Source organism: Oncorhynchus mykiss, chromosome 12 (assembly GCF_057628025.1).
Source record: "Oncorhynchus mykiss isolate SJ-2025 chromosome 12, ASM5762802v1, whole genome shotgun sequence".
In the NCBI taxonomy this organism is placed as follows: domain Eukaryota; kingdom Metazoa; phylum Chordata; class Actinopteri; order Salmoniformes; family Salmonidae; genus Oncorhynchus; species Oncorhynchus mykiss.
This window is the reverse complement of record NC_143033.1, coordinates 81213361-81227256: the sequence shown is the minus strand read 5'-3', so window position 1 is coordinate 81227256 and position 13896 is coordinate 81213361. Positions and strand designations below refer to the sequence as shown.

At 44.1% G+C, this 13896-nt stretch overlaps 2 protein-coding genes and 1 long non-coding RNA gene across 3 annotated transcripts in view; 1 reads left to right on the top strand and 2 right to left on the bottom strand.

Moving 5' to 3' along the window:
- Positions 1–45: 45 nt before the first annotated feature.
- Positions 46–9822, bottom strand: LOC110538483 (cysteine protease atg4da). Its single transcript, XM_021625332.3, has 11 exons — positions 9577–9822; positions 3887–4134; positions 3715–3798; positions 3411–3584; positions 2976–3252; positions 2810–2877; positions 2568–2716; positions 2384–2462; positions 2221–2297; positions 1826–1945; positions 46–1319 (listed from the first exon to the last, which is right to left on the bottom strand). Exons 2-11 carry the CDS (start codon positions 4071–4073, stop codon positions 1146–1148), a joined length of 1389 nt encoding a protein of 462 aa, XP_021481007.3. The 5' UTR covers positions 4074–4134; positions 9577–9822; the 3' UTR covers positions 46–1145.
- On the top strand, positions 5260–5885 carry LOC149979402 (uncharacterized). The gene is made up of 2 exons (XR_016485334.1): positions 5260–5347; positions 5849–5885. It is a non-coding gene; the product is annotated as an uncharacterized LOC149979402 (long non-coding RNA).
- Positions 9823–10072: 250 nt separating the features above from the next.
- LOC110538482 (microtubule-associated serine/threonine-protein kinase 1) overlaps positions 10073–13896 on the bottom strand; it is a 66404-nt gene continuing 62580 nt past the window's right edge. The window contains exon 26 of the mRNA XM_036938577.2: positions 10073–13847. Coding sequence (XP_036794472.2) covers positions 12175–13847 — 1673 coding nt within the window. The 3' untranslated portion in view covers positions 10073–12174. The remainder of the gene's footprint in view (positions 13848–13896) is intronic.

Sequence of the window (13896 nt, the reverse complement as noted above, 5' to 3'; positions counted from 1 at the left end):
TAAAATGTTCAGATTTTTTTGGGTGGGGAGAAAACTGAAGAGGGGTATCAAACAAATGTATTTATCAAGCCCTTTTTACATCAGGTCACAAAGTGCTATACAGAAACCCTGCCTAAAACCCCAAATAACAAACAATGTAGAAGCACTGCAGGGTATCCGTTAAACATGTATTTCAAATTTGTATGGCCTAAACTAAAATCAGTCTGATGAAGTTGGAGTGATCTTTTTTACTGAGCTTTTATTGAGTGCATTGTGCCACTAATTTTCCATGTAAAAAATATTAATTCCGAAAACAGGGCAAATGCAACCCTATATTGCTCAGAATGTGCCTCTTCATTGAAATTATTATTTTATACTCTCCTCACTCAACCACAGAAAACCAACACATCTCTAAGAAGACAAATTGATTCCTTCACCGGTTCCATGTGCACGTCACAAGGTCTAAGGAATCCACTTTCCTAATCCATTCACAGAGCAGACATCCTGTCACATGATGTCAAACAGCAGCTCAGAGCCCAGATTGTCCAGCATTAGACTCAATACAAAGTAGTTCAACAAAAGGTTGTAGTGGAGAGGACTATGGGATGAGCAGCCTATCTACACAATGATGAAATAGGGTCAGTTAGTGTCTTTCAGCCAGGCATAGAGTCACCCATGACTTCATGTAGAATAATAAACAATGAAGTTGAAGGCAGGTTATTTAACGTAAGAACCTCAAAACCATACTGATATCAAAACCTTAAAATTAAAAACAATTATACAAAAACCTTCATTTAAAAAATATTGTTACATTCATAAAAACACATCCCCTTAAATCAAATAATTAGCCCAAACTAATAAATACACAAGAATAGTGTCATTGGCCTGTTCTATTCAGCAACACCTCACCCAGCCTGGTTATTGCCTGTGGAGGTTGGGGATAAAGGCTAATGCTGGAGCATGTGCCCCGTCAGTAGCTGCCACTGATAAAGCTCAGTTCAGTAACTGTGTGTATGAGTTGGTATGTGAATTATGTTCCCTGCTGGCCACATTCAGTCAGTCTGTTCACAGCACCCTTAGCAGAGTTGCCAACAACCGGATGTTCCAGTTTTCAGGGATACAGCTAATTCAACCTAGCTTAGAACTTTTATACCTGCTACGTTAATTCACAATAACACAAACTCATCCATGCTGTTGCTGTTATTGGTCCTTCGCAGCCTCGCCTTGTCCTTGGTCAGGATGTGGGTGATAGAGTTTGGGGGTGCATCACTCTCATCCTCCTGTCCCTGACCCTCTGCAATGGTGAAGATGGGGTACTTTTCTGTTGATGATGAGAGAGCCTGGGGAAGAGAGATGAATGAGAGAACCATCTCTAGAAGAGCTCTTATTTTTCCCCTCATCTCAATTTAACCATTAACCAATGACTGTATTACAGACATACTGTGAAAGCAATAATGTACTTGGCTCCTTGCAACTAAAACATGTTCTGCTCCAGTTATATAGCATACTCTTCATATATGCATATTTGATCTCAAGAGTAAACAACAGCATCTTGTCCATGGTTCAAATTCATAGCCAGACATGGACACCACAAGTAAAATCAAGTTGGTCACATGCACAGGATACCGGGTGTAAACGGTACAGTGAAATGCATACTTGCAAGCTTTCCTCAACAGTGCAATACCCATTTATAAAAAGAATACACAATAAGTATTAAAGTAGTAACAAAATAAAAAAATTATGTTTGGAATTTTTATGTTTGGAAATATATACACAAAAATAATATACAGTATAGCGTAGATAAATAGTAGCAGCAATAGTGCCTGTGTGTGTGCCCCCCACATACCGTGCTAACAGTTGAACACAGTAACTCAAATTCCTTCTGGCTCTTGGCATAGAAGCCTATAGTGCAGCTGGGATCCATGCGACTGAAGGAGATCTTCCTGGGACACTTACAGTGAAACGACTGCAGGGGGAGTGGAGAGGAGAAGGCCCCATTAAGGCGAGAGATGGTGGCGTCAGGGTAGCCCAGTTTCTAGACCGAGATTTTATCTTGATTGTATCACGAAAGTATGGCCAACAGGCACAGACAGGTCGGTAAATAAGTGGCTTAGTGTTACACTGCTAGACCGAGATACAATCTTGGTCTAAGACCTGGGCTAGTGTCGTGGATATAGAATAATGTATAGGGTTTGCAAACAACACAGACAGCCAAACTAGAAAGAGAGCGCCTTCCATTACCTCTAAGGGGAAGTTATCCTGTGTGATATCTACTGTGGACTGGCTGTAGTGGGGGTCCAAGTACAGCAGCTGTTCGTCTAGCACAGGAGACATGAGCATGGTCAGAGTGAGGGTACAAGGAAGGTACAATTACAGAATGACAACAGGAAGACCATACACCTACCTTGGTACCCAACGAAGAACAGAGAGTGCTTGGGTTTGCCACCAATGATTCCAATGCAGCATTCTAACCTCAGGAGATTCTATGGAAATAAAAACAAGAATGGTTTACCAATCTCTCACTGTGTTCTGTGGTTGTCAGTGTCTGTGTGCATGTCTCTAGCATGTTACTTTGACTTGACACATACTTTGACACATTTGATGTAGGTGGTGTTGAGGACTTCTCCTCCCAGGCGCACAGGGACCAGGATGATGACAGACTTCCAGGCTGGACTGGGTCCTGTGGAGCCCTCAGATAGAGGTCTCTCACACAGCCTCACCACATCATCTATGTACACTACACAGGGACCACATAATGATACAACCTATTACTATAGTCTGATGGGAACCCTGCCAAACAGTGAGAATGAAATAACAAGGGAACACTCACCAGTGCAGTCCTGTGCTACATACACTGTCAGATTGGACACCTCTGCTGATGCTGCGTCAACAGCCTTACTAAAACAAACAGACAGCCCACATCACTAAGGGAAGATGTATTGTATAGAATGCAGATGGCTGGGGGGGGGGGGCAGGTTTAGCTTCTAAGTTCTCACCGAAGAATGTGTGCTACGATGGAGGGGCCGTACCAGTCCCCTGCCTTCTTCCCTGCGCTTGTGCCCTGTTCCACCAGCTGGTGCAGCCCGAACGGGGCGATGGGATGGTCCCCAAACCAGGACACCACTCGTCTGTGAGTGACCTCAGTCCGGCTCTCCAGGAAGGACACTATGCTCTTCCTCCTTCCCTTCTTAGTCACCTCTGGACCCAAGGAGCGAGACTCCTGTACCTCCATGTCATCTTTGGACACATGGTTGGCAGAGAGCCAGGTCCAGCCTGGCAACAATAGAGAGACAAGGGACAAGGCTAAGTAGTGATAAACTGTAGTAGTGTGTTACTCAGGAGATACTTTGAGATGCAGCTGGAAACATGTACCTGTATGTATGTATATATGTGTGTGTCTCCCACGTGCACAAGTGTGTTTTGTCTTTTACCTGGCGGCAGCAGGTGTAGCAGCAGCCCCTGTGCCAGTAGCATCTGTCCACTGCGCAGCATGCAGCCCCACCCACTGTCTGTGGTGAGAGAGGAACCATCCAGCTGTGGGAAGCCCCGCCTGTACGTCAGCCACAGCAGAGTGGCAAAGGCCTGGCGAAAGCCCTCCCTCTCCACTGACAAAACCAAGGACAGACACTGGCCTTGAATATAGAATTTTCTCAAATCCAGTTACATACCAGTTTACCATTAGGTGTGGGTCTTTTTAAAAGGGTGGAGTTACGCAACCAACAGAACATCTCTCACCTCCATGACTGAGCAGATAAGACTGTCCAAGCATGGTCAGAGGAGAGGTCTTGCTGAAGCGGGCCTTTGACTTGAACGACCAGCCTGGATGGGCAAAGGAAAACAAACTATAAAATGACAAGCAATAAGTGACTGGTCACTGTTAGGTCAAAACGGTTTTAGGCACACATACCATATTTGACATTGTTCCATGCCGACACCAACTTGGACTTGAGTCTGCCTCTCTCCTCAGGTTCCTCTGGGTCATCCCGGCTCCCATCAGAGCCCTGAGTTCCCAAAGACATGGTGGAAAGGTGGAACCAATCATCTGGAGGGTCACCCTCAGGGCTCTGGCCCTCACAGGGAGAACTGGGGTTCATGACTACTGTGCTTGTCCAACTGTCTGGAGTCTGGAGGTCGTTTCCTTATTGCCATATCAACCTGAGAGTGGACACACCATTGACTATTCAGCTAAGAAGAAACCTTGATTACCATCGGGGACAAAGCTCAGATGTAAGCTGAGAGATATTGGCTGCACAGAACATAGTAGTAGCTTATACTAAGTCTTCTCTCCAGGAAGTAGCTACAAACGTATGTTAAACTGCATCACATGTTAATAATTCCCCTCAGTGAGTTAGACTGAGGGAACGTGACTAGCTTGTGATGACAGTAGGAATTTCAGACATGGGTTTCTTTCAAATAGATAGACTAGAATGTTGTTGCTAGAAGATACCAACCCTACGTTTAGGCTTGTTTACACTGAGCTCGAATCGCAATCATGGTTAAATTAAGACAATGGGGAGCCAGTGTGAGATATGGGTCGGAATATAAATCCCAATGTAGGGATGGGATATGTATTATTACTAGCATACGCTAGCTAGCATGAGGATGAAAAGGGCAGTTTTCCGGGAAAACTAGCAGTATTTCAATCTTCTCGATGCATCAATGTGGATAAAGCTAAAACTTGGAGTACAGTGACATCACCCATCCCTGCATTGAGGTATGTTTTCTGAGCCATTTCTCCAGCTAGCTCCACAGTGTTTTAATGTAATCATGATTGTGTTCCGACCCCAGTACAGCTCAGTTTAAACAAACAATCGTAACGGTAGGGTCAGTATCTTCTGGAAAATAATTGTGGAGCAGCACTTTCTTTTCAGCAGACACTGAAAATGCAGTTACTCACACAGTAGAGCTCCATCTGCCTTCACATGTAGCTAGTATCCAACTGTTTAATATACACTGAAAGATTTTATAGCTGGCTAGTCTACAGCGCATTCGGAAAGTATTCAGACCCCTTGACTTTTTCAACATTGTTACATTACAGCCTTATTCTAAACTGGATTCAATATCCCCCCCCTCATCATTCTAAACACAATACCCCATAATGACAAACCAAAAACAGGTTGACATTTTTGCAAAAATACACATATATATATATATATATATATGTAGAAAAGGCCCATGGAGTTGGTGGAATAATCCTTTAATTCATTGCCATTTACTCAGCTGGGCCAGGGGCACTTTAATTAGGTCAGGTGGAAATGTCCGACAGATCTCAACTCCATAAAAGGAGGAAATTGCCATCGCCTGATCTCGCTGCTTTCTCTTCCTTAACTCCATCTGATCCAGAAGTTCTGTGCGTCCATGAATCCACGTAAGTCGACCGACTCTTACCTTTCATCTGAATGATCTGTGGCGATCGGGAGAGTGGGCCATTCAGTTATTGTTTATAGTTATTACCGTGGAGCGCGGCTTGGAGCGCACGCTTCAAACATATTGTGTAATGTGAATTGTCAATGCTCACGGCCCTACGGATCCTCATAGGCCAATTATGCAATCGATATGGTTCATATGTATTGAAATTATTTATATGTACACATGAAGACAATTGAAAGAGTGAAATGAGAAACGTCATTGTTTGCTAACTGATTGACTTTGATGGGGATTATAGATTGTATAACCATTCACTGTTTGTATTCTTTCATGATTTATGATAAATAGTTAGGAGCCTAAATGACTCGCGGATGATTACTATTGACTTAATGAACTGAACTGTTGAACTCCCTAACTTATGTTAATAATGAATGATCTGATTTGATCTTTGATTATGAATTTGATTGGATACATGTTATTTGTTTCCTTTGATGCAGCACAGACTACTCAGTAAATATGCCACTTTACGGTTAAAGGAATTCCTGCCTCAGTCTCATCCATTCCTCTGTCACCTGACACGTGACCACCTGTTCACCTTCACTGTCAGTCATCCTACCTGTCCAGCTACCCACACAGATTCCACTAATCTTTCTCATATATATATAATATATAATATATATATATATATATACACACACACACACACACACACACAGTGCCTTGCGAAAGTATTCGGCCCCCTTGAACTTTGCGACCTTTTGACACATTTCAGGCTTCAAACATAAAGATATAAAACTGTATTTTTTTGTGAAGAATCAACAAGTGGGACACAATCATGAAGTGGAACGACATTTCTTGGATATTTCAAACTTTTTTAACAAATCAAAAACTGAAAAATTGGGCGTGCAAAATTATTCAGCCCCCTTAAGTTAATACTTTGTAGCGCCACCTTTTGCTGCGATTACAGCTGTAAGTCGCTTGGGGTAAGTCTCTATCAGTTTTGCACATCGAGAGACTGACATTTTTTCCCATTCCTCCTTGCAAAACAGCTCGAGCTCAGTGAGGTTGGATGGACAGCATTTGTGAACAGCAGTTTTCAGTTCTTTCCACAGATTCTCGATTGGATTCAGGTCTGGACTTTGACTTGGCCATTCTAACACCTGGATATGTTTATTTTTGAACCATTCCATTGTAGATTTTGCTTTATGTTTTGGATCATTGTCTTGTTGGAAGACAAATCTTCGTCCCAGTCTCAGGTCTTTTGCAGACTCCTTCCAGAATGGTCCTGTATTTGGCTCCATCCATCTTCCCATCAATTTTCAATTTTAACCATCTTCCCTGTCCCTGCTGAAAAAAAGCAGGCCCAAACCATGATGCTGCCACCACCATGTTTGACAGTGGGGATGGTGTGTTCAGCTGTGTTGCTTTTACGCCAAACATAACATTTTGCATTGTTGCCAAAAAGTTCAATTTTGGTTTCATCTGACCAGAGCACCTTCTTCCACATGTTTGGTGTGTCTCCCAGGTGGCTTGTGGCAAACTTTAAACTACACTTTTTATGGATATCTTTAAGAAATGGCTTTCTTGCCACTCTTCCATAAAAGGCCAGATTTGTGCAATATACGACTGATTGTTGTCCTATGGACAGAGTCTCCCACCTCAGCTGTAGATCTCTGCAGTTCATCCAGAGTGATCATGGGCCTCCTGGCTGCATCTCTGATCAGTCTTCTCCTTGTATGAGCTGAAAGTTTAGAGGGACGGCCAGGTCTTGGTAGATTTGCAGTGGTCTGATACTCCTTCAATTTCAATATTATCGCTTGCACAGTGCTCCTTGGGATGTTTAAAGCTTGGGAAATCTTTTTGTATCCAAACCCGGCTTTAAACTTCTTCACAACAGTATCTCGGACCTGCCTGGTGTGTTCCTTGTTCTTCATGATGCTCTCTGCGCTTTTAACGGACCTCTGAGACTATCACAGTGCAGGTGCATTTATACAGAGACTTGATTACACACAGGTGGATTGTATTTATCATCATTAGTAATTTAGGTCAACATTGGATCATTCAGAGATCCTCACTGAACTTCTGGAGAGAGTTTGCTGCACTGAAAGTAAAGGGGCTGAATAATTTTGCACGCCCAATTTTTCAGTTTTTGATTTGTTAAAAAAGTTTGAAATATCCAATAAATGTCGTTCCACTTCATGATTGTGTCCCACTTGTTGTTGATTCTTCACAAAAAATACAGTTTAATATCTTTATGTTTGAAGCCTGAAATGTGGCAAAAGGTCGCAAAGTTCAAGGGGGCCGAATACTTTCGCAAGGCACTGTATATACATACACACGAATTATCCCATTTACATAGGTATTCCCTTGACTTAGTACTTTGTTGAAGCACCTTTGGCAGAAATGAAAGCCTCAAGTCTTCTTGGGTGTGACACTACAAGCTTGGCAACCCTGTATTTGGGGAGTTTCTCCCATTCTTCTCTGCGGATCCTCCCAAGCTCTGTCAGCTTAGCGTTGCTCCACAGCTATTTATAGGTCTCTCCAGAGATGTTCAAATCGGGTTCAAGTCCGGCCTCTGGCTGGGCCATTCAAGGACATTCATAGACTTGTCTCGAAGCCGCTCCTGCGTTGTCTTGGCTGTGTGCTTAGGGTCATTGTCCTGTTGGAAGGTGACCCTTCGCCCCAGTCTGAGGGCCTGAGTGCTCTGGAGCAGGTTTTCATCAAGGATCTCTCTGTACTTTGCTCTGTTCATCTTTCCTTGATCCTGACTAGTCTCCCAGTCCCTGCCGCTGAAAAACACCCCCACAGCATGATGCTGCCACCACTATGCTTCACCGTAGGGATGGTTCCAGGTTTCCCCCAGACGTGACACTTGGCATTCAGGCCAAAGAGTTCAATCTTGGTTTCATCAGACCAGAGAATCTTGTTTCTCATGGTCAGAGTCCTTTAGATGCCTTTTGGCAAACTCCAACCGGGCTATCATGTGCCTTTTACTGAGGAGTGGCTCCGGTTTGGCCACTCTACCATAAAGGCCTGATTGGTGGAGTGCTGCAGAGATGGTTGTCCATCTGGAAGATTCTCCCATCGCCACAGAAGAACTCTGGAGTTCTGTCAGAGTGACCATCGGGTTCTTGGTCACCACTCTAACCAAGGCCCTTCTCCCCCGATTGCTCAGTTTGGCCCTGGCGGCAAGCTGTAGGAAGAGTCTTGTTGGTTCCAAACTTCTTCCATTTAAGAATGATGGAGGCCACTGTGTTCTTGGACCATCAATGCTACAAATGTTTTGGTAGCCTTCCCCAGATCTGTGCCTCAACACAATCCTGTCTCGGAGCTCTACGGACAAATCCTTCAACCTCATGGCTTGGTTTTTGCTCTGACATGCACTGTCAACTGTGGGACCTTATATAGACAAGTGTGTGCCTTCCCAAATCATGTCTAAATAAATTGATATTTACCACAGGTGAACTCCAATCCAGTTGAAGAAACATCTCAAGGATGATCAATGGAAGCAGGATGCACCTGAGCTCAATTTAGAGTCTCATAGTAAAGGGTCTGAATATTTATGTAAATAAGGTATTTTATTTTTAATACATTTGCAAACATTTCTTAACCTGTTTTCACTGTCATTACTGGGTATTGTGTGTAGCTTGATGAGGAAGCTCATTTTATTTAATCAATTTTAGAATAAGGCTGTAACGTAACAATATGTGGAAAACGTCAAGGGGTCTAAATACTTCCGAATACACTGTATATCAGTAACGTTAGCGAGCTAACAATCTGTGATACGTTGTGTGATAAGTCAGCACCTGAATTGTTTAACGTAAGTAATAATATTCGTGTTGACAACCAGCTAACATTACAGTGACACGCCTAGGGTTCAGGTAACTAACTACATGTCTCAACATTACAGATGAATAGTTAACATTTTTTCCAACACATTGGCAAGCACGTTGGTATTCATTTGTCACTGGCGAGATTCTTGCCGGCTGAATGTGTTCCAACGTTGCATTGTAAAAATATAGCTAACAAAAATATTGTATATTGCTTTCAAATGTTAAGCGAACTCAATGCAGGCTGAATGACTTGCTAGTGAATGAGCTAATAACTAATTGACAGCGGGTTAACTAGCTAGCCAACGACATCCATGTCTTTATTATATTCTGTAAACAAGCTAACATTAGCTGTTCTCTCCTGAGCTCTTTATAGTTGGTCGATAATTTGTCCTCTTACCTTTATTTACATATCTGTCATCTTGTATGTTTCACTTACAAACTAACGTTACTGTCAACAAAATAAGGGTCGGAATTGGAAATGCCTTTCAAGAACAAGTTATCCCATGATTATCTAGCGGCCTGACTTCCTGTTTGTCTACTTGGCAATCGGTCAAGTGATTGGTCAATAAAGGACCAACGTTTCATTTACCCTATGCATTTACCCCCATTTATTTACTCCGTCCACGGCGGCGTGTTCAGCATGACGTAACGTTTTGGAAAGTTGATATATATATAAAAATACTTTTTTTTTACGTAAGCTACGTAAAAAAAAACATGCCTCTCTGACGTATAGAATAAGGATTTATGTATAACTCTATTCATGAAACGTCTATCAGCAAGGTTGGGAAAAGTTTTGCTGAACGTGGCCCTGCTGTAGACCCCTCTGATATCCATTTAGAAGTTGTCTGTCAAAGTTATGTCTGACAACAAGAACACAAACAGGCACATAATAATTTAAGGATTCTCTTTAAGTATTTTATTACTCTTTAGGCTTTTTTTTGCTGCATTGGTTTCATAACAGTGCCTAGGGAATAAAATAACATGGACAACAATGAACTGAGAGAAGTGTCATAAAAAAGTCAAAACTCACAAATAAGTCAACATGGACAGAGGCCATGGTGTATTGCAATTCTCTTATGGAATGACAGAAGTATAACTGCACAAAATAGGACAACCACACAGATTTGGTAAATTCTCTCATTTGTAGACTTACAATTTAAAGATATAAATAACAATTCAAAGAACAATGCACAAGTGAACCATTTGAGGGCAATTGACAAATAATCAAATACAATAAATAGTGTAATAAATAGATAAATAAATTTGACACAAAATAAAGTGCAATTTCCACACACACCCCCGCATACACAAACACAAGCTTTTAACTAGCATTCATCTAAATAAGAGCCGTTTGTTTTCTCCTAGGAGCACTGTATCTGTATCATACATCTCTCTTTATCGGTCATTATACAAACAAAAGTTTTTTCAAATTGTATTTAGACAAACACGTTTCTAGTAGCTATATGAATGGAACAGTGGTTACAATAGAACATAATGAAGATATGAGGGTAATATCTCGGATAAAATCTAATCTTGTGTCATTCAATTGTGAACTGATTATGTGTAAATTACATTTTGACCTCAAATGCCATCGTGTGATGGCCACAAGATGGCAGTCTGATACAGGTATGGGCATGAACATATTAAGTTACATCACTGAGGAGAGCGCTGCCTAGGTCTCCGGTGGGCTCTCAGATCTCACTAGGAATTCTACATAGAACTTGCATATCATTACATATCACTGTAAACAACATGTTATCCCTCAATTAAAACTGGCACGTTTATTCGCACATTACATTATACAATGCTAATTTTGCATACATTGAAAAGGGAGAGGGTTCTAGCCTACGTTGCCAGAGTACGAGTAAGTCTCAAAGTAGACTCCCATTCTATAGTACCTATTTCATCACCTGACTACACTTAATTCACACAGAGACATATGGGTTCCACTTCTTTAGTTCAATTCATTAGCACTGTATTCATGTCAGAACCTAAATAATTGCACAATTCACAATGCCCACTGGGCACAGACGTCAATTCAATGTCTATTCCATATTAGTTCAACGTAATTTCATTGAAATGACGTGGGAATAACATTGATTCAACCATTGTGTGCCCAGTGGGTGGAGTCAATGCAGACAATTCGGAGAACAATATATCTGCTCTGCTTGGCTTATTGCTTGGCTTACTCCCTAACATCCGTTCATGGGTACACTGTAGGGGACACACAGGAAAATACCTAAAAATCCCATTGCATAGTGTCCCTGTGCAAGTTCAGATAGTCCACCTAAATCCAACCAGGACTCAGCCCTTAAAACACTCAACAAATTAATTCAGCTCTTCCTTACACAATACAATTCCAAGTTCCATATTTAGCAAGCAGGTCATCATCTTAGTCCAGTTAGGAACACATCTCAATGTGTTACACCAATGCAACAATTCTTCTCTCAATCTTTTTTCCAGGTACCATGTGAGAAAAAGAACAAGGTCTTTGTATTATCTTCGTATTTTAACTGACTGAAGAGAGAGCATCGAAGTTGACGGACATGGGTCATGCTCCTCATGGTGACAGACTGTGACAGGAGCCTGCCTATTGACCTGCTGTTTACATTGGGAACATGTGGGGGCTGTTGACATGATGTTCACAGTGTTCACTACCATCAGGTCTGTTAGATGTTTTTCCTCATCTCTTTAAATATTCTCTTTCATCTCTCATGTACAATTTGGAACATGCAAGAAGACACGCTTTTACTATATACATTACACATACAGTACATACACACACATTTGAGAACAGCATTAAAGCATATTCCTCCACATATTCTTGTTTTATCTACAGGTCTGTATTTTCTAGCTATTTGGTGTGTGTTTCTTTAGGCGTACATGTTTTTGTCCCTTTTTTGAGGGTGCCCTGTCCGTGCCTGATATGGTGGCATGATATTCCGGTCCAAAAGGCATTTTCTGGGAGATCCCAGGTTTGTCCCTCACTCGCAGATCAGGAGTGGTGCTTACCTGAATTCCTCGTGTTTGCCTTTTCAGGCTGAGCTGAGCCGGAAGGACTTTGAGATGTCCCCTGAGCCCCCCGTCGACCACCTCCAGACGGAGCCTCAGACTTTCCTGCTGAACTTCCCCGTTTCTCCTCACCGCCCTTGGGCCCTTCCTGGGATCCCATCTTCATAGGCCCCAGCACGTTTTTGGCCACACTGGTCAGCTGAGTCACAAAGCTTGGCTTGTCACCAGGGGAGACGGGGCGTGACTTGCTGGAGCAGGGCGAGGCAGCGGTGGAGGAGGGGGACATAGGGTTCTCCTCCACCACCTCCAGGTGACTCCTCTCCTCCTTGGCCCCTCGGTAGCTGCTCAACGGGACAGAAACCTTGTCTGCTCTGGATTTTGTTGAAGCAGAAACTGGGCCTATGGTAAGAGGGGATGGGGCCGGGGTTGGGGCTGGCGCTTGGGTTGGGACTGAAGGAGCAGGTCCTTTAACCTTGGTCTCAGTGGCTTTGTCAATGCCACCCATCCCTCCTTTCAAAGTGATCTCTCCCATCTGTGTGTCTTTACTTGCCTTGGCCAACTCTGTAGCTCCCGCCCTCTGTGTAGTGACTTTGTCTGGGCCCACACTCCCTTTCTCCTCACTCTTCTCCTGGTTTCTGCTTGCTGGGGTGGTGTCTGTCTGGACAGCCTGGTGCTTACGCTCCTGGGAGAGCGGACTCTGGGATATAGCCTGGACTGGGGCCCTCTCAGTGGGTTTAGGGCCTCCACTGGCTGTTTCAGAGCTTGGAGCACTAGAGCTTAGAGGTCTGTCTGCTGGGCTGGACTTGGCCCCTGGAGTGGAGAGGGTTGAGGCTGGGCTAGGCTGGGCCTCACCTGGTACTGGGGAAGCTTTTCTATTCAGAGCCTCACAAGGGGTTAATGTCTTAGCTGTCTCACCAGCGCTGGTCTTGGGCTCTACTTTAACAGGTGTGCTGTCAGTGTGAGGGTCAGATGCTGTAGTCTGGGCAGCTCTCTCCCTCCCTGTCTGCAATGTGTCCCGGCTCAGGGGCGACTCCTGTCTCCCTAGCCTCCTCACAGGCTTCAGGCACCCTGTCTCTCCAACCGTGGGGGGAGAGGGGGAGGAGGAAGATGAGGGAGAGGGGGGAACGGGCCCGTTCTCTCCTTCCATCTCCAGCAGACTCTGCAGGCTGTGCTCGCAGTGGAAAGACTCCCTCCTGTAGTCCCCATGTGACACCTCCAGGCTGTGCTTACGCATTGACACCCCCCCTGCAAGGGGAGAGGAAGCTGATGACGAAGATGAAAAGGAGGGCAGGAGGGTCGCGCCCAGTTTCTCTGACGACTGAACCCGCTGTAGCAAGGGTGAGCGGGGGGGCTCTGCGCTTTTGGGCCTGGGACGGGCCACAGGGGGAGAGGAGTGGAGCTTGGCTGGGAAGGCCTGGGTGGTGTTGGAGCTACCCACCGTGTGGCCAGACAGGGGTGGGGGAGAGGAGGTAGTGGGGGAGGGTGTGTGGGCCAGGGGGGACAGGGGGATGTTGCCAGCTGACTTGCAGCGGGCTGAGCGGTACTGGCGGTGCAGCTTGGGGGAGAGGCCGTGCAGGGAGCTGGGTCTCATGTGCTGGGAGGCAGCCGGGGAGTTAGGGGTGCTGGAGACTGGAGAGCTGCTCTGAGAAGAGTTGCCTGAGGAGTGAAGAGGAGATATAGCAATAATTCAAACTGTATTATTTTG

Bases quoted from the DNA above. Each gene is read 5' to 3' on its own strand.
- LOC110538483 (XM_021625332.3), bottom strand. From the start codon at position 4,073: ATGAACCCCAGTTCTCCCTGTGAGGGCCAGAGCCCTGAGGGTGACCCT. The intron at 3,585-3,714 runs GTGAGAGATGTT...TGGTTTTGTCAG, and splicing joins TTATCTGCTCAGTCATGGAG to TGGAGAGGGAGGGCTTTCGC. The intron at 1,320-1,825 runs GTATGTGGGGGG...TCTCTTCCCCAG, and splicing joins TGTGTTCAACTGTTAGCACG to GCTCTCTCATCATCAACAGA.